We start from the raw sequence: 20,978 nt of genomic DNA, 5'->3' as shown, positions 1-20,978 counted from the left end.
CACTCGTTATAACTTATGCCACGTGGAATTTTTGAAAGCGAAAACAAGTTCTTGTAAATGTTTTTTCTTCCTTTTTCTGATTTGAGTAATTCCAAACAAACCTATTCCTTGCATGTACCTTAGTTGTGGGATGTGGAGGGATTTGTGAGACACTTGGAGTCAGAGGTTATGTTCACAGAAGTATTGTTGCCGTATTTCACTGATTGTGAAACGCAGATTCTTTTTGTGCTTGACATACTTGAAATCTGCATTCCCCTACAGCTGATGGCCCCCTTCGACTATTGATACCTACATTTGCTGTCATCATGGTTTGTTTGCCTGCACAGATGTGGTCCTAGCTATTCCTGATGTCATTTCAATTAAATTTCATGCGTATTTGATATTACACAAATTGTCTAATTGACTTTTAATATATCTTTATGAAGATTACACTGTCATTTGGCACTGAAACACAGATAGGAATAACAGGGCATAAGCTTGATGTTAATGAGGTTAATATTTATCCTTGGAGAAATCAGTACAATTTCATATTTTCCTAGAAAGAACAGCCAAGTGCATTGTTTCTGTACTATTCAAAGTAAGGACCAGGGACCAGCAGCTTGTTAGAAAAGGAGAATTGTAGGTCCTCGTCAAACCTACTAAATAAGAGTCTACATTTTAACAAGATTCCCATTAAAGTTTGAGAAGCATCGCTTTACACAACCACACGTAGGAAGGTAACTCATATGTAGAAGGAGCAGTGTTAATTTTGTTGTTATTGTACCATCGCAAAATCTTGTCCAACTCTTTGCGACCCCACAGACTGCAGCATGACAGGCCCCCGCGTCGTTCACTATCTCCAGAAGTTTGCTCACATTCTATCCTCTGTCTCCCACTTCTCCTTTTGCCTTCAGTCTTCCCCAGCACCAGGGTCTTTTCCAACGAGTCAGCTCTTTGCATCAGGTGGCCAAAGTATTGGAGCTTCAGTATCAGTCCTTCCTATGAATATTCAAGGTTGATTTCCTTCAGGATTGACTGGTTTGATCTCCTTGCAGCCAGAGGAACTCTCAAGCCGCCGTACAAAAGAATTGCCTGTCACGTATTACATGATGCAACTCAGGGCAGGAGAAATTTCTGCATCCCTCTAAATTAATAAAAAATGTATTTACCTTTATTTTGCTTAGTTTAATGTTACTATTTTCTTCCCATGAGCCACTCAATGTTAAAATGATTTTGATGCTTCAGTGTTGTTTGGCCTTGACTACTAATTTAATATCATGTGCAAATTACATTAGCATCCCATTAAATTCCCTCAGTCAGATCCAGCAAATGAAAAAACGTTAAGAACAAATCCAACACAGATCTTTGGAGTACCCTACTATGTAATTTCCTCTGCCGAAATGGATTTATTCCAGCATGCTCTCTTTCTGTGTGCATTTTTAATTAAAAACACTCTAAATGGATACTTCGAGCATTTTGCTTAACTCTTATCATTGCACTCCTTTTGTTAATTGTCCTCACTCCAAATATGTGTGTGGTATCATTAATCCTTAATTGGTTATGACTGTTAATGGTTTTGTGTCTAGTTATTTTCTTACATTTTATAAATTGCCAGGATTACCATTTGTCTTTTAAGGAAGTAACTGTCTGTACAAGTCACGTATATTAGCTGTGCTTTGGTAAGCTTATGTAAATCCGTGTTGGACAGAGTTCTTAGTGTCAGACAGTGGAACTTTGACTGCTGCCAGCGGTTTATTAAGTGTGATGCTGTCTCACAGATCCTTGGGAATCACACCACTGGGGGCCCCACGGGAACTTTTTCCTCTTCCTGTACATTCAGGAAACCGCTGTTAGAGATTTCGGCTCCAGGACCACGTCGTGTCTGCTCCCTGAGAAGAGGGGTGCCCTGCACCCTGTCAGTTCCCTAGTAAAGTCACACACACGTGCAACTTATTGGCAGAACATAAGTCACATTTCAATCTCTAGTTATAAAGGAGTCTGGGAAGTAGGCCAGAAGGGGCTTGGAGTTGATGTTGGCTGAGTTGACGTACTCCTCCACCGCAGAGTGAAATAATAGCTTTTATTACTGGTACAGCACTAACATCCTCAGTAAAAGGATGATGCTGTGGATCACGTGGTAGAAGAACATTTTAAACACCCTGTGGTGTCATATTTACCACATACCTAATGTATGGAAGACAAAGGAACCTCGACTGATAAAACTGTAACAGTTGATTTGGACGTATTGGGGAGAAGTGTAGATTCTAGCCTATTTGGGGGAATACATTTTTTGAACGTCAGGACCACAGTGATTTCTAAAGTTCTTTTTGACTCTTCTGTGACTTTCATAAAGAGCTGTTAAAATATTTGTTTGAAATAGAAGTCCTTAAAAGCTATAAGAAGATAACTAAAAGATGAATCAGTATTTGAGGCTCTTTTTTTTTTTCCCCATTAAAATTGTTATTGAGATAATTGTAGATTCACATGTGGTTGTAAGAAATAACATATTGAGATTCCAGGCACCTTTTACCCAGTTTGTGCCAATGGTTTCTTCTGGTGGAACTATAGTATAGTTTCACAGCCAAGAGACTGATTGATACAACTCACTGATCTTATTTAATTTGCCCACTTTACTTGTGCTTATTTGTGTGTGTGTGTAGTTTTATGTTGTATTACATGTAGCTCCCTTATCTGCCACCGCTGTCATCAACAGGCAGAAGTCTCATCACCTTTAGGACCACTGGTGTCACCCTTTTTTTATAATCACCCTGCCTCAGCCCCCAGCAACCCCTGACAACTGCTTGTCATTTCAGAGTGTTCTATAAATAGATTCATACAGTATGTAACCTTTGGGATTGGCTTTTGTCACTTACCATAATCCCTGGTGATTCATCGACGTCGTTGATAGCTTGTTCTTTTACAGTGTTGGTTTGCTTCTGGCATATTTCATCTGTTGGGTGGATCTGTTGTATCCATTTGGATCTGCCTGCCTTAATTATTGGAGAAGGCAATGGCACCCCACTCCAGTACTCTTGCCTGGAAAATCCCATGGACGGAGGAGCCTGGTAGGCTGCAGTCCATGGGGTCGCTAAGAGTCGGACAAGACAGAGCGACTTCACTTTCACTTTTCACTTTCACGCTTTGGAGAAGGAAATGGCAACCCACTCCAGTGTTCTTGCCTGGAGAATCCCAGTGACGGGGGAGCCTGGTGGGCTGCCGTCTCTGGGGTCGCACAGAGTCGGACACAACTGAAGCGACTTGGAGGCAGCGGTGGCCTTGATTATATATGGTTATGATCTGGGACCGGAGGTGCCGCGGTACTTACCGACCAGAAAGTCATCAGAAGTTGATGGTGTTGTAGCCGGTCATTCATACCTGGCAGATACTCTTTTCTCTCGGGTCAGTATATTGGTGACTGCTGCTTTCCAAGTATGAAGTTGTCAGCCCTGCCTCTGCTTGATGCTTGAGGCTCAGTGGGCTTGAGCACATTAATTCAGGAACCATTGGCTGTGATTCCAGTTTTTGGAAAGAGGTTGATATCTTAACCTGGTTTATCACAAGCTGTGAATTCACCTGTCCAAGGTTCTGGTACTTTCAAAACACCAAAGGCACCCCAATGTCCTGGAAATCACCAACTCAATGGACATGAGTTTGAACAAACTCGGGGAGATAGCAAACAACAGAGAAACCTGGCGTACTGCAGTCTGTGAGGTCGTAGAGAGTCAGATATGTCTTAGCGACTGAACAACAGCAACAACAGCAAAATACTGGTAAAGACGGAGGGCAGAGTTGTGAGGCGAGATACAGCTGTTCAAAAATTTAAGCTGAGGGGCACTTCTTGGTGGGCCAGTGGCCAAGACTTCACACTCCCAATGCGGGAGGCCTGGGTTCCATCCCTGGTCAGGGAACTGGCTCCCAAATGCCACAAGTAAGACCAGGCGCAGCCGCAATAAAATCTGAACTGAGAGCGCCAGGAAGGCAAGCAGCACTGCTTGTGGAGTTATTGGCCTCCAGCACAGAGCTTGGCAAGTAGGCACTGAAATAGGAAGGAAGGAAAGATGAAAGGAACAGAATAGAGGGAAGCTCTTAAGAAATAGAATGCCTAGTTTTTTTGGTGTGAGTGAGGACTGTTACAAAATAAGCACAGAAAACTCTGACGCGCGTGTGTGAGTTTTTGCTGTGGGGGAGGGGGCAGTGGGAGGAGGGAGGAAGAAGAGTATCCCTCCCCCCAAAAAATAAAAGCCCAAATTCATACCAAGCACCCTCCCATCCCAGGATCTTTGAACTTACTGTTCTCTCTGCCTGGTCGGTCACTCTTCTCCCAGGTAATTTCCTTCATTCCAATCTCTCACGGCCTCAGAGAGGCCTTCCATGAATGCACATCTTGTGTAAAGTACCCTGTCATCTTCCCTGCCCCTTCCCTCTTGGTCGCGCTCTAGCTCCTTTCTCAGCTTTATTTTCTTTGTGATGTTGTGTGTGTACATTTGTCTGTCTGTCTGTCTCTGTCTAGACCATCAGCCCCCAAGGCCACTGTTATATCCCTAATGCCTAGATCAGTGCCTGGCACATACTAGTAACTCAGTGTCTGTTTGCTGAGTGATTTAACTAGTTAAATTTAATTGAGACTTTTTCTTTCGAACCATGTCCCATTGAAAAGATAGAAAAGCGTCTCTCGCTCTATCATCATGCAGTTGGTAACATTCAGTGGAGGACCTCATGTGTCCTAGGATTTGTGCTCGGTGATAAGAAGAAGAGGAAGGGCAGCAGTGGACTTCACTGTAGCAAACGCAGGCCTACTCAGCTTCCTGTTCTGCCCTGACCGGTGCTCTGAGCGGGGCAGGCCAGCTCCTGTGAAGACAGGAGCAGCAGCTCTGAAAGCGGGAGGGGGAAAATGGGCTTTTCATTGACAGAATTAGAGGTGGAGGAAGTGTCGGTTTGTGTGTGTACACCAGTCCCAGTTTGATCCCTTATTAAGTTCCCAGATATGTCCCCTTGAATTTGAGAAGTGCGGTGATGTTCAGCAGGGCCCAGCTACCCGTCTGATCTCATCCACCGCCTTCTCCCTTATTCACTCGACTCCAGCCTCCTTGCCAAACACACCAGTGTCATTCCTTTCTGCTGCTCTTCCCTCTGCCTGGAATCCTCTGGCACAGACAGCCACATCTCCCTCACCTCAGTGGTTCTCCATGCTTAGGCCCCCTTATCAGAAAGGCCTTTTCTAACCATGTGTAAGGTGGAACCCTCTTCCCTGCCTGTCCTTCTCAGGGCCAGACAAGAGGCAGGGCAGAGATGGTGAGATGTACAGAGGAGGGTGAGTTTCTTATGGGTTGAAGTTGTCAGGGAAGGCTTCACTGAAGCAGACAGCTACTGAGCCAGGACTTGACAAGACGGTAAGATGTGACTGAGCACCAAAAAGGAGGACGGTTTTTGCATCAGGTATGCACAGTAGGTGAGGGTAGTGTAGAAATAGGACCTGCACTGTGACTGGCCTTGGATGTCAGCTCTAGGGAATTGTCATCTAGATATCCAGCTCTGGAGCTCCCCACGTGGCCTTGGAGGCTTTGGCTGTGTGAAACAGCCAGTTTCTAGGAATGCCAGCATTGTCACTCTTTAATGTCCTGAACTTGCAGACGGGAGTCTTGCTCTGCTTCAGCTCTGATGAATATTGAGAGTCTCCCCTTTTATTCAAATACGGCCTTTCTCAAAAACAAGTCCCTTGCACATACTTCTTTAAACCAGTAGTTGTTTATTTAAAAAAAAAAAAGAAGAAGAAGAAGAAGGAAAACACTTGTATTTTCTTCACCTTAGACATTTTAAGAGTAGTTTTGGCTTTTTACCATTCTTGATTTATTCTAGATTACGGTGTTTACACTTGCATCTGGCTAATGGTAAGCTTAACACGAGAATTTAGAGTAGTCATTTTCAACCCCAACTACATGTTAGAACCACTTGGGGTGGGGGCTTTGGAAAAAAACCCATAGATTCCTATATGATTGATCTGGAATGTTGCCTCTGGGAATGGTTTACTACCATTTACTCTTTGGCCCCTACCCAAGGTTTAACACTTGCCCCAGTATGACCTTTGTAACAGAAGGATCACACTTTGCATTTGGTGGTTGTATCCCTTTAGTCCCCTTCCATTTGGAACAGTTCCCCCATCTTCCCTTGGTGTTCGTGACCTAGAAATTTTTGAAGATTTTAAACCCATGATTTTCTAAAATGTCTCCCAATTTGGGACTGTTTTGATGTTTCTTTGTGATGATATTCAGGCTATGCATATCGTAGGATTAATGCTGTGTTCTCAGAGTCTCCTGTCAGGTTACTCAAAATTTCAGTGTGTCCCATCATTGATGATCTTCATGTGGATTACTTAACTAAGGTGCTAGCCACCCAGCTTCTCCTCTCTACAATTATTATTTTCTCCTTTGTAGTTAATAAGTGTTTTGTGATGTGGTGCTTTAAAATTATGTGAATATTACATTCCTTGGCGTTTCAAGGTATTCACTGATTTCTTTCTGTATGGACTCACGTTTTCCTATCTTATGCAATGGCTTATAATCTGTTGCTATCATTACTTATTTTTAGTGTCATATTGTCCCAGATTTAGCTTGTAAGACCCTCTTCAGGCTTCTGTGACCATTTGACATGTCCCTTCATTTGTCAAAGATTTTCTTGCTTGTTGGGAAACAAGCATTTCAGCTCATTTTGTGCTTTTCATCATCAAGCTCCCAAATTAGTTCTTTCTCCAAAAAGAAAAAACCAACTGTGATTCTCTTAGTGAAGGATGGTATTCAGAAGCCATAATCTGGGTTCGAAGTATGTTCATAGCTACTATATTTGGATGTTGCTTGTTCCCAAGCCCTCTCAGTGATAGAGCTAGGGAATAAGTATGTGTATTTGCATACATGAAGGAATATACACACACAAAATTGCATCTACTTTTTTTGTTATGTCTGTCCCTATGTATTAAAAATCATGAGTTCATGCCAATAACTAATACTGATCCAACTCCATGGGGTTCATTTGAGTTTTCTTTTTCCATTTTGGTAACTCCTTTTTTCAATACTGAGAAACGTGACTGTTGTCATCCTTAATGTATTATTGGTCAGTCCCCCATGTAACTGATCTCCCATCACTACCACCATAGATGGGTGGGTGCTCTCTTCACCCCTGCTGGGCTCTGACACAGCATAGAGATATTTCAGAGTTCCGCAAATGGTTCTAAGGTGCAGCCAGGATACGGCACAACTGAAACAGAAGAAAGGTGAGCCCCACACTTTCTAATTGATTATTAAGTGAATGATGAGGTGAAGTCAGGTTTGGTTTGGGAAAATGAATTCTTCCTAAGAAAGTGAGATTTAAAGAGAAGACTTGATTCTACCAACACACAGTAAAAGATCAGGGTGAAAGCACAGTCTGTCTCCTGGAAAGCTTCAAAAAATATTTGTTTTGGAAATAAATCTGCTTGTAGTGAACATAAGTTTCAATCCCTTCCCCTGAATTACCTGTTTATAGGAAAAAATATTTGAAAAGGTTAGTTGTTTTTTTTTTTTGAGAATGTGTCTCATTAATGACTAACTGCTTTTCTTTGTTTTACCTTGCCTTTTTAAAATAAACTTTTACAACATTATGCTTTTTAGAGCATTGAATATTCAAACAGATACTCATTCAGGCTATGGTTGCTCTTTTTCTGTAGTCAGTTGTACTTTAAAATATGGAAATCAAGTTACAGTAACTGGGTCACGAGGAACCCCATCTTCTCCTTCCATTTGCAGCCAGAGGAAGCAAGAGGTTCTAAGAGCCAAGTGTAACAGGATCTGCAGCCAGCCTCCCTTAGATGGTCAGCATCTATCTTGCCAATTTTCGTAAATCCATTTTCTTAAAGTAGTACACGACTGCAAGTAGATTTTCACCAGGAACTTCACGCTTAGGCTGATGTACACATAATCCAGCTCCAAAGATAGCAGCCTTAAGCCTAAGGAAATTATAATAAAATCTCTTCTTTGGTTGTAGTTTTTAAGTTGTCATGGATGTTCGGCTTCCCGGTTGACTCAGTGGTAAAGAATCCACCTGCAATTCAGGAGTTGCAGGTTCGATCCTTGGGTTGGGAAGATCCCCAGGAGCAGGAAATGGCAGTCCACTCCAGTGTTCTTGCCTGGGAAACCCCATGGACAAGAGGAGCCTGGCGGGCTACAGTCCATCGGGCTGCAAAAGAGTTGGACATGACTTAGCAACTAAACAAGGTGGACAGCAACAACATGGCGTTGTGTTGGAATGTGAATTGTGCACTTTAGGCTTTTGTGTATTTATGCCCAGAAGTATAGGAGACAGGGCAGCATCTGTGAATGTAGAAAGAGCCACTGAAAACTTGATGTATAGGTAAAACACTTCATTTGCGTGTTCAGTTCTTACTTTCTGTAAATGAAGTGTCACTGCCTGTTCATGGGAGTGTGCCTCAGTGCTGGCCCTTGGTTCCTTCTGGGTAGGTTGAGGGAGTTTCAGTCCCCAAACTTGAGTCCTTCAGGAACCATCATTGGGGTTTTTGCCATGTCTGCAGACATTTAACGCTTTTCTTTGTTTGACTTTCAACTTAGCCTTTATCTAAGTGATATCTATGAAACCATGGATTTGCTGTCGGACCCCCTAAAACCACAAGTATTGCAGATGGCATCTCATCAGTTGTTGGGAACTGGGAGCTTGATTTCTAACTCTTTTTTCCAGCTCTGAAATTTAATAAGCTTGGCATCTGGGGTTTCCAGCTGTGAGTTTTGAAGTAAACGCCAGTGGTTGTTTATGTGTTTTTCCCAGTTGATACATAGAAGTCGTCAACTTTCTATATATATTAGAATATTAGATTGTATATAAGAATATTTTATGTAATACGGTAAGTATTGCATTTTGCAGTTATTTTTCAAATGTGAGGGATAAATTACATGATCTTAGTTTCTTAAGATTTGGTACATATTTCTCCAACTAGAATGCTTATTTTTATTTTTAATTGAGGAGAGCAAAACCTGGTGATCCTAACTGTGAAATCACCCAATAGGGAATACATGGATTTACAGGACCTTCAATACAGCCTTAAAAACACAAGTAGAAAACATGTAAAAAACATGTAAAATATACAGTGTTAATAATGTAGAAGAAAAATACGGAATTTAGAACATAGGGTTTTATATTCACTGCTCTGAAGATGTCATGGGAAAACACCTAAATTATGATAAATACCTGTATACTGTAACTGAAGTCATATATTCTGCATTATTTGTGAGGAGTTTTGTCAGAAGCCAACAGAATGTTGTCATATATTCAAATTAGGTTCTTTGCTGAGTGGAAATACAATAAACGTGTGTGTGTGTTTAGAAAGATACTATAAAAACTCACTTTACTGGACTTCTTTAAAACCAAACTTAATATCATGTTGCAAAAGGGATTACAGACCAAAATAAGGAGGATAAGTAAATACGCTGGGTTTTGTGTATCCTGCTAGCTTAAACGGAGTACTGTGCTCTGCTCGGTCAGAGATGAAATGTTTGTCGCCTTGCACATCATCTGTAAGCATTTTATTTGCTACACAAACAGACTGTGGGTATAGGTGTTTAACCTTGTGGCATGGCATTACTTTAACAGAGAGAAGGAGCACGAAAGGGAAGAACAGTTAATGGAAGACAAGAAAAGGAAGAAAGAGGATAAAAAGAAAAAAGAAGCCACTCAGAAGGTGGGTTTAATCAGTTAAGTCTGTCTTTACATCCGCCGCAAATCTAGAATGAGTTGCCTTGGCTTGGATGCCTGACATCTTAATAATGCTACTTGAGGGATTAGTTTCCTTGAGAGTTTTAAGATTTGAAAGTGGGAGAAAGTTAAAGACCTGCACTGGTTATCGTGAAGTAGATGTTAAATTAATGCTGCAGCCGATTTTATTGAAAACAACAGTGAGTAATATCAAGAAAAGCAGGAGAGTTACCAACAGTTAAATGCTTGTTGTGTTTCCTTGTCTGTATCGTAATTAATCTCCATTTTCTTAAGCAAGTTTATGGAATGATTTTTCAAAGCTTGCTAGAGTTTGCCTTGATATTGTCCTTCTGGTCCACCTACATTGTCATTTTATATGAGTCTGCTTTTTTGATAATTCCATTAAAAAAAATCGCCCTCAAAATCCATAAAGAATCCTCCCTCAAAGAGGATCTGGTGCGGGAGGGGGAGCGCAACTTCCCTGGTGGTTCAGTGGCTAAGACTCTGCTTCCAATGCAAAGGCCTGGGTTCGATCCCTGGTCAGGGAACTCGGTCCCGCATGCCACAAACAGGAGTTTGCATGCCACAACTAAAAATCCCACGTATTGCAGCTAAGACCTGGCACAGCCAAATAAATATATATGTTTTTTTAATTAAAAGATGGACTGGTGGGCCTGCTTAGTGCTCTGAAGGAGATAGTATTTCATGGCTTTGAGGCATTTGCTTAGGGAAAAAGAGATGCTAAAAGGAAAAAAGACATAGGACCGACCGATGTCAGCTGTCAGGGCTGTGGGGAACAGAGAGTGGCTAGACCTCCCTGCCCTGCCCCGTCCCCTCTGCCCTGGCCACAGTCTGAGCTGACTGCCCGCCCTCACTGCTCTTTTAGCTTCAAGAGCTTCACCTGACGGGCTCTGGTTCTGCAGCGGTGCTTTGCCACCTTTGCAAAGTGCCTGGCAGAGTCGCTCTGCCTCCAGTTCTTGTTACCACTGTCTGACACACTTGGGAAGCAGACCCTCACCGTGAGGCAGGTTTGAGGGTCCCTGCTACGGTTTAGGGAGGGGGGCAACTGTTACCAGGGTTCAGAGGGAACTCGAGATTTAGAACAGACTCAAGGCATTCAAACTCAAGGGACACTGCAAGTTTGCCCTGCATCGTTAGATAGCATTTCCCTTAATTCTGTTCTCTGAATTATTGAAATCACGTAGGAGTGCCGGCATAAGACACAATACTGGAAATATTTTCTGGCTTAGATTGCATGTGACCCTGCTGCATTAAACATGTGAAATGTAATTTATCTTCAAGGCTTAATTAAAAGGAATATTCATTATTGTTAGGTGCCGTAATAGACTACTGCACTCTTTAAGGTTTTGTCTGCTTTTAATTGTGTTTCTGGCTCTATTAATAGTGGCGGGCTCACCATCGCATCTTCAAGCTGTCAGGATACCTGCTTCTAATCTGAGCTTGTTGAAACTGTCTAAAATGACGGGACAGATTCTGAATTAAAATGTCAGATGACAACCCAGAGGCTTGTTTTATACTTGGTGGACACAGCCACCTTCCACGTCACTGAAGTTGTTACATATGGGGCCACCATCTCCGGGTTGTCAGAGGCGCTGCCCCTGCAGCCACACATACTGACTGTGCTATGGGAGTGATGGGAGAGTGAAGCTCAGTGAGGCTTTCTTTCCTTAGGGCATTCCCATTTCATCCACTAAATTGGTACAAGAAATGGATTTTGCAGTCTGTGGGACTGCATGGTTATAAGCTCTCCACTGGGGAATTGAACAAAGGCTGATAACAGGAAAATGCCAAATAGAGTGAGTGTTCTGGGCCTTGTGTACAGTTCATCTTTGTTGTTCACATAGGTAACAGTGTCTTTTAACCTGAAATATCAATGCTAGAAGTGACTACTGATAATGTGCATCTGTGAACTTTTGTTGTGGATCCCCCTAATAGAAAAATGATTTAAAATAAAAGATGGAGTGGGTTCCTTCAAGAGTGAATGGGGATTATTTGTGCAGAGAATTTCGTATGTACAGCTGGACTGTCTACCCTGTGTGCTTGGTCTGCATTAAGAACTGGTTTAAAAGTTATGGCCAAGAGAAGTATCACTGTAAATGAATTTTCACATGGTTAATTAAGAACAATAAAAATTTGGTCACGTTTGTTCAAAAATGTTCTAGATTGGCTGGGACAGGGTCTAAGCTTGACACATGGTCTTTGATATTGTTTTACCATCCTGAACCATTGTATAATTTCAGAATTAGATTCTGATTTAGCACTTTTAAGGAGCAAGCACAAAGCTCAGCATGTGACTGTCTTAGTGGTTTTTAACCTCACTGTAGAGACAGCATCTCAACTAAGAGGCTTAAAATGTGCTATGATGCAAAGAATAGTAGAGAATGTGCCAGTGGCCCTATAATGGGGTCACACACTCGTTCAGTCAGAGAACGTGTGGTGCCTCTTCTTAGTGCTTCCACATCTTTCTCGCAGCCTACCCCATTGCTTTATAATCATCTCTTCATGTCTGTCTTCCCCATTAGCCTGGATGTAAGTTTCTCGAGGTTTTATTCATATTTCCAGTAATTAGGACAGTGCCCAGGACAAAAGCATTACTCAAAAAAATGTTTGTTTAATAAGTAAATGGTCAAGAATGAATGCTAGCAACATAATGTTCATGAAGAACTGACTTTTATTTAGCTAAATTAAATTATTTATACATAGAAATTAAATTTATACATAGAAATTAAAATGAGCTGCTTTCCCATTGTTCTCAGTGGTTATGGCGGTTTGCTCTTTCTAAAACCATCCCTGAGTAAACGGTGTTAGATTTCCAGTTATGAGGGAGGTGTCTGAGAAGGATTCGCCTCACATTCATTAGGCTGATGCTGCTCAAGGATCATTGTTTAGTGTTAGCAGAACCCATGCTTTGATCATCCAGCTTTTCACCGTCTTGGGGGACAACACTTTTAAAAGAACCCACATTTTAAGACACATTTGACATTAGTTGGGTTTGTTGCTTACAGCTAGGGAAGACATTGACTTCCTGTAATAACTGATCTTCCAGATGGCATTCTAAGAAGTATTTATTTACTGTGGTATAAATTGCCGTAAGGAATTGATATGTGGTTGCAAATCAGTTCATTCTTGGATAGGTGGGGTTACAGAAAAATTATACAGTAGAACTGAGCTCTGTAACAATTAGTACTGGGAAACATTCATTTTAAGAGGCTGCTTAGCACAAATTCAGTACAGCTGAATTAGCTTGTCTTTTAATGGAAGAATGTAAGAAACACTCCAGGAGGTCGTCCAAATGGATTGTTTAATTCAGTGGTGTGCTGGAATCCATTTTGAAGCGGGCTGGTTAGCCACAGGACAGACCTTCTGAAGATGAGCATGTTTTCATGAACATCCAGAGCGGTAACTTAGTATGATTACCAGCCACAAATAATCAGACCTCTTCTTTTCTATAGGAATATTTTGATTACAGAAGTTGGAGGACCAATACAAAAAAAATTTTTTTGATGATTAGCAATTGGGAACAGGGGGTCAAAATAACCCATGATCTCAATAATGTGGTTTAACCCCTGTTGGAATTCTGGTACATTTCCTTTGGAATGTTTTCTTATTCATGACCTTTTGTGGTTTTGTTTAAATATTACAGGGCATGGATAATTAGATGCCCTTCTTTATTTTCCCCTCTTAATAGCAGAAGAGTTTTCCATGTGGCTCCTAGTCATCATTTCCAAACTCTCTCAAAACCCATTATTATATTTAGAATGGCCAACCTTTTAGGCTAATCACTTCCAGAAATGTATTAGTTACTATATAAAGAAATACTTTCAACAAAGTAGTCTGTATTTGTTCAAATTTATGTGTGTCTGTATGCTCAGTCACTCAGTCATGTCCGACCCTTTGCAACCCCATGGACTGTAGCCCGCCAGGCTCCTCTGACCCTTGGATTTCCCAGTCAAGAAAACTGGAGTGGGTTACCACTTCCTTCTCCAGGGGCTCTTCCCATTCTAGGGATCAAACCCACGTCTTTTATGTCTCCTGCATTGGCAGGCGGATTCGTTATCACTGCTCTACCTGGGAAGCCACATTATGATTTCAGTCTTATTGCTCTGTTTTACATTAAATTTTCTATAAACTTTGATAATTATAATAGCAAACAGTTATTGAGCATTGCTATAGGTTATCTGGCTTAATCTTTACAGCAGTCCTTTGCAGAGAGATACTGTTATTATCTTCATTCAACAGATAAACAGATAACTGAGATCACACAGACAGGAGGTGGCACAGCTTGGTTTTGAATCCAACTCCTACTGTGATCTCTGATGCCTCTGAGCGTGGGCCCTTAAACTTTGCTTTCTAGATTTGAAGTCAGGTGTCTGGGTCCATACTCACAGGGAAATCTTTTTGTATCTGTGGTTAATTTTGTTCCTGGGCCTTACATCCATTTCCTTTTCTGGATGTCAGAATGGGAAACACTATCCCCAGTGCAGGGACCTCATTATTTATCAAGAGTGAATGCTTTTTGTCTTAATTTTTGGACTCTTTCATAATGATGGTCGTGTAAGTTACAGCCAGACATATGGCCATTGTCTTTAGAGGGATGTCTGAGCTGACTTTTTCTGAATTTTAGCTCTGCCTATGTATCTGACAGCTTGAATTATTTGAGGTATCAGAATTACAGTAATCTTATATGCTGGTTTAGAAAGCAAGTCTCATTTACCTATGTCTTTATTTTGCAGGTCACGGAACAAAAAACCAAAGGTAAGATTTTCTTTTTCTTTCTTTTTAGATTTGTGCTCTTTTGTGTTTAGATTTACACTTGCTGACTCAGCCTCCAATCCACTGATGCGTGAGGGTGGGTGTAGAGTACGGTTGGTTGTCTGCAGTCACTGAAGAGCAGTAACGACAAACTAAAAGTACTTATACTAGTGTTTCTAGTTGGCCTTATGTTTCTTCAGGAGGCAGGAGAGTAGATAGAGTAATTCCCCATTTTAAAAGTAAGGAGGTCATGATTTTGAACAGCACCATTTCAGAATTTTTCTTAGAACAATAACAAAAGCAGCACACTTGCCCCTACTTTACAGATCGCAGCTGCAGAGAGTTGTTAGCCATCTTGATCCGTGACGGGCATTGAGTATGAAAACAAGTGTTATATTTAGGATGGTCACACTGTCTTCTGAGCTAGAGCCTGGAATATGCTTTTTGAAAAGATAATGTACTTTACCTCTTACAAAATAGTGATATGTGGTAAACAGAAGCAGATATCCCTGAGGTCATTCTCAACCTCTCATGGTCTGTGTGTTTTCACTTCTTTCTCCTCTGTTACTTTTGACTATGCAGTCTTGTCTGGTGATGGTCCTACTTTTGGTCAATCCCGTTAAGGACGGGAGACATCATTCCTTGAGACCAGTGTTGTAGCCCCTATCCTCGCCCATTTGAATATGATGTTCTCTGCTAGCATATGCACTCGAATTATCTGCATAGAGCTGTCAAAACAGCCAAGCCTGTTCTCTTCCCACACCTTAATGGTCCCAAGCCACAGCCATAACAGGTGTACTTAGGGAAGTTCTGTAGATGACCGCAGTATGCCCCAGATTGCGAACCACTGTCCTAGATGTAGGGAATTGTGATAACCTGGGGGAAGATAGGGTCATAGAGAAGCCACGGCTTGATGAGAGCTTCACTGAGGACTGGTTTCTTCATTGTTCTGTTTTGTTTTGTTGGACTAAGCATGTCACACAGTGATGGAAGACTAATAAAGGCAGTACTAGTTTCTTACGAAACTTACTTCAGGAAAACAGATTCTCAGATGAGTAGACATTACTGCCATATATTTCTAATCCAAAGGCATTTCAGGGAATTCCCTGGTGATCCAGTGATTAGGACTCCATGCTTCCACTGCAGGGGACAGAGGTTTGATCCCTGGTCAGAGAACTAAGATTATGCATACCTCATGGTGCTGCCAAAAAAAGAAAAAAGGGAAAGAAAGGCATTTCAAAGGAGAAAATAGTCTAGAATTTTGTACTGATTTATAAAATGAGCAAAACTTACTAGTTGTAATTATTTTAATTAGTTAAATAGTGTTCTCCCTTTGTACTTTGTCAATTCCCAACCCAGAAGTAGGCATTATTTTGAAAGTATCTCTGTAAATTACTTGTTTGAAATATAAATTATACTTTACTATAGAAATAGAGTTATTGATCATGAAACAGTGTCCATATTTTCTAAACCAACATACTATCTAGGAAAGGACTTTGGCATATAAGTGTTTTTATAGGACTTTTTGATGACTTATGGGGACAACAGATGAGAAAATTGGCATTTTCCTAAAAAAAAATCCAGACTCTGCGGTTACTGGAACACAGTGGTTGGGTTCCTGGGCCTGGCCACAATTTTTAATACTTGTGAAGCCAAGGACCAGTTGAGCTGTTGAAACAAGCTGCTCTGTATGTTAAGTGGTGTTTCTATTGGAAAACTGAAAATCCGCTAGATTTTTCTTTCTTTTTTTATTTGTACCAGGTCTGTTCTTAGAATCACATTCCTCTTTCCTCTGCCAAAGCCTTAAAAGTTAAATTTTCTTTTTTACTTCTACCAAAGTTTCCCTCTGTTTAGGGTTTTTCTTATACCTACCATAAAATGGAGTACAGTTTCACAGTTTCCATATTCCCTTCAAAAATTAAAGTAAAATAATTCTGAAGTGAGCCGAGAGCCTGTTTTGAGTCTCACAATGGATTTAATTGTTAAAACCAGAGAATAAAAATAAAAATTATCCCTGAGATGTGTTAGACGATAAGAAAACGGAGGCCCTGATCTTTTTACCTTTTTTTAATCCTATTTTACAGCCGTATCTTCATCTTTGTTCCCAGGAGTCTGCCCGAATCCCACTCCTCTTCCCTCAGCTGATGTTTCTGGGTCCTCTTCCTCTTCCCAAAGATGATGCCTGCCTTGGGCAGCCTCCCCTGAATTCTGAATCCACCTCTCTTTCCCCAGCAGATCCTATGAGAAAAAAAGAAAAGACTGTGTTGGTGTCAAGGCTCTGGTTGTACAGAGAGAACTGAAGTAAGATTTGTCCATATTTTGGAGGAAAAGTAGATTCAGTGTATACTTTTTATCCTCCATCATTTTTTTTTTAAAGGGTGAGGATTTTGGAGAGAACAGAACGGGGCTTTCAAGTGGAGGTGATGGGCATGGGCTGGAACTGGGCCTGCTACTCAGGTAACAGATGCTGAAAGGTACTTAGGTAGCAACTGATCTTGTTTGTTGGGTATTGGTCTTGGAATTGGACACGTTTGTAGGATTGATGTAATAGACCAGATTTAACAAGGATGAAGGATACAATTAGTATTAAAGAGGTAGACTGTGTAATGGAAGGGTTTGGACTTAACCAGCTAGTGTTGTTGCGAAGGTATTAGGTTTTAGGGTGATAGTTGGCTTAATGGAAGTTACCAATATGAAATAATTGATTTATAGAAACACAACTTTAAGCTACATTACTAGAAATACAGTATCTTGGCAGGGATTTGCAGTTCCTATACTGGGCACCACTCTATGGAAAGAAACAGAGATCAACCTCTATTGGATGGACCTTGAGAAGTTTGGGCCAGATCAGTCAAGGAATTGAAACCTATGTCCCCTCTGGGAGGACTAGACACTGGAAGGGGGGAGGGAATGTTTAACCCCCAAGGAAAGGCTTCTCACATGGGGAAGCTCTGATAACTTCAAAGATCTGAAGGACTTTGGTGCCTGACACTTAGCATTCCCTTGGTAAATGTCTGTTAGTGAGTCAAAGAAACAGGGAAAAACTTCTGGCTCAGTATAAATTAAAATTTTTAGATATTGTTGTCCAAAGCAAATTCATAATCTTTACCCACCTGGGACACAACGAAAAAATAATGTTTTCCCATCATCATGTCTGGGATTTTATTCCACTGGCCAAAACGCTTATCTTTGAGTCTATTCCAGAAATCCTATTACAGCGACTACATGGTGCTCATCCTAATAACCTTCAGTTCAGTTCAGTCACGTCTGACTCTTGGCAACCCCATGAACCACAGCACGCCAGGCTTCACTGTCCATCACCAACTCCTGGAGCTTACTCAGATTCATGTCTATCAAGTCATTTATGCCATCCAACCATCTCATCCTCTGTCGTCCCCTTCTCCTCCTGCCTTCAATCTTTCTCAGCATCAGGGTCTTTTCCAATGAGTCAGTTTTTAGCATCAGATGGCCAGACTATTGGAGTTTCCGCTTCAGCATCAATCCTTCCAATGAATATTCAGGACTGATTTCCTTTAGGATGGACTGGTTGGATCTGCTTGCAGTCCGAGGGCCTCTCAAGAGTCCTCTCCAACACCACAGTTCAAAAGCATCGATTCTTTGGCACTCAGCTTTCTTTATAGTCCAACTCTCACATCCATACATGACCACTGGAAAAACCATAGCTTTGACTAGATGGACCTTTATTGGCAAAGTAATATCTCTGGTTTTGAATATGCTGTCTAGGTTGGTCATAGCTTTTCTTCCAAGGAGCAAGAGTCTTAATTTCATGGCTGCATGTACTAACCTTGGGTCTACTCTAATTTGAGCTTCCCTGGTGGCTCAGTGGTAAAGAATCTGCTTGCCAATGCAGGAGATGGGGGTTCAGTCTTTGGGTCGGAAAGACCCCCTAGAGAAGGAATTGGCAACCCAGCCCAGTATTCTTGCCTGGGAAATTCCATGGACAGAGGAGTTGGACATGACTTAGCGACTAAAACAACAAACAACAACTAGTCTAATTTATTAATATTTAAGGCAGGCTCCACCCCCACCCCCCAGGTTCAACCAATTCCCATTAAACTGGGAACAAAATCACTAATGATTTAATGAGGAGAGAAGTTTCCAGTGAGATGATTTGGGGAAAAGCCAGTGTGCATTGAGTTTGGGGAATGAGTGGAAGGTAAAGAAACAGAGACAGTGCTTAGAGGTTGCTGAACAGTGTTGAGCTTGCATCGGCCACTCTATGTGTCATCAGTCTTTAAGATTTTTTTTGTATTGCACTGATTATTATTCACCAAGAAATTCTTCAGTCTAAAATAATGTCTTTTGATAGTTAAAATACAAACATGTTCTACAAAAGACATTATTTTAGACTGAAGAATTTCTTGGTGAATAATAATCAGTGCAATACAAAAAAAATCTTAAAGACTGATGACACATGTATACCTGTGGCGGATTCATTTTGATATTTGGCAAAACTAATACAATTTTGTAAAGTTTAAAAATAAAATAAAATTTAAAAAATAAAAAGCTAAAAAAAAATAAAATAAAATAAAAGATTACTGGAAGATTTTTTTTTTGGTTTTGTTTTTTAATGTTTGATACCATCAAGGTATTTAAAGAAAATAGTTTATTGGTCCTGCCCATCTCAGAATTTTCTTAAGAAAACTCTTATCTGAAAAAGCATCTTATTGAAGTTTTTCAGAAGTAGAGGCAATTAGAAGTTCAGACTATAAGATGAGATGAGATTGGTATAAAATAATGGCAACAGAGAAGGGGAGAAGATTGAATCATTAGAGGAAGTAAATGGTTTTTGGAAGTAAATGAATGGAAATTAGAAAGTAGGATACCCAGTTTTTTCTGCAGTGTCTTTATTCCCCCTTTGAAGCAGAGATCAGGTTTAAGCCACAGACCTTTTCTCTGGAAAATAAGAAACTATGCCTTTATTTTGAGGAGCTCATCTTCAGAAATATTTGTACCACAAGCTGCAAACCGTTAAGATTCAGAGACAGAAGAGACGACCTGAAAAGTAATTCAGACTTAATCATAGTTTCCCTCTCCTCAGTTATCCCTGATGTTCTGGAGTATGACATGATACCTGCAGGGATTCTGATGTCTCTAGTTGGACTTGAGGATGCAGGTTGGCTTGGGCATCCTGCCTAACTTCTGCATTGCTCTCCAGTTAGTGCTTAGAGTGTAAAAACTCATTCAAGCTCTGAAACAGTTCGCTCTTAACATGTACTGCAGGCAGGCTTTTTCTGACAGTATCCTAGAGTTTTGAATGATTGATCTCCCAGGAGGGAGCACTGTGTTGGAAGGATAGTCAAGGGGTAGCCCCATTTTAATATGACTTTATTGCTTATGGGCCATTGTTCCTCTAATGTGATGGTGGGAAAATGCCCTGGGAGCTTTGCAGAGAATCTTATACAGTGTAGGATGTCTACCAGATTTCTTCCACTGTGCTATGAGTGATTCAGAGTTGGTCCAACTGATGTTCAGATCTCAGCTCTATAGGCTCTTCTTACCATGTCTGATTCTATTTTAGGGAAATGAGTGACAAACCTGGTTACTTTAAAGTGGAGATTCTAGTCTTTTTATAGAAGGGTGGCCCTGTAGAAACATAATTCCTTCTGGCCTAAAAGCTAGTTGGGAAGAATTTTCCCCAGCCTTCATCAGCTTCTTGTTTGTTCTCATAGTAAGAGGAGAGGAGATTGGGAATGCCGTGTGCTATGGAATCTTCCAGACACAGATAGAAAATGAATCATTAAATAATTCATCTGTATTCATCCATTTGTCAGTCATTTATACATTGGTCTTTATAAGTCATGCAAAGTCCACTATATTAATAATACTGGGTTAGCCAAAAGTTAGTTCAGGTTTTTCTATAAGATGTTATGGAAAAACCCAAATGAACTTTTGAGTCAACACAATATTAGGCAATGGCCTATTTATTTTCTTGAGAAATATATTTATTTATTTATCCATTCATCCTCTCACCTCCCTTCCTTCCTGGGAGGCACAGTACTGCTTCATGGTTGGCTAAGGTTAGACCAGGGGTTTAAGCCTTGAAGTTATTTCAGGCTCTTACTCTTTTTTCTTCTTGTTACTCATAATATTCCCCAGTGTTCAGCGGGTGTAGATTGGGCCCCCTGATTTCTGATGATGTATCTCTCCCATAAAGGAGCCAGTTCAGTGAACAACCTGCTGACCCAGCATCATTTTAGCAGTCAGAGCAATACTGCCACCACGGCTGGCCCTCGCATGACTCTGGGGGTCAGGGATTCTGGCCTCAGAGTCATCGGAATTACCAGGCTGATTGTTTCTGTATTGCTGCCAGAGTGTGCTGCCAGGTAGATTTTCCTGGAAAGGGTGGAGTCTTTTGGTAGGATGAAGTGAGGGATTTGCCAGTCCAGAAGAACTTTCTCCACTGGGTGAAAGGGAAGCCAGAGGGTCCAGCAGAGCTTCATAGTCATCTCACATGTTCCTCCCATCCTTCT

General features: G+C 41.0%; 1 protein-coding gene across 19 annotated transcripts in view; it reads left to right on the top strand.

The window, feature by feature from the left end:
• TNRC6B (trinucleotide repeat containing adaptor 6B) overlaps positions 1-20,978 on the top strand; it is a 260,774-nt gene that overhangs the window by 172,881 nt on the left and 66,915 nt on the right. For all 19 annotated transcript variants that reach the window (XM_055566764.1, XM_055566736.1, XM_055566702.1 and 16 more), the window contains 2 exons: positions 9,610-9,697; positions 14,466-14,487. In XM_055566764.1, the coding sequence (XP_055422739.1) occupies positions 9,610-9,697; positions 14,466-14,487 (110 nt within the window). The remainder of the gene's footprint in view (positions 1-9,609; positions 9,698-14,465; positions 14,488-20,978) is intronic.

Source organism: Bubalus kerabau, chromosome 1, assembly GCF_029407905.1.
Source record: "Bubalus kerabau isolate K-KA32 ecotype Philippines breed swamp buffalo chromosome 1, PCC_UOA_SB_1v2, whole genome shotgun sequence".
In the NCBI taxonomy this organism is placed as follows: Eukaryota; Metazoa; Chordata; class Mammalia; order Artiodactyla; family Bovidae; genus Bubalus; species Bubalus kerabau.
The sequence above is the reverse complement of the archived record's forward strand: the minus strand, read 5'-3'. Positions and strand labels throughout refer to the sequence as shown.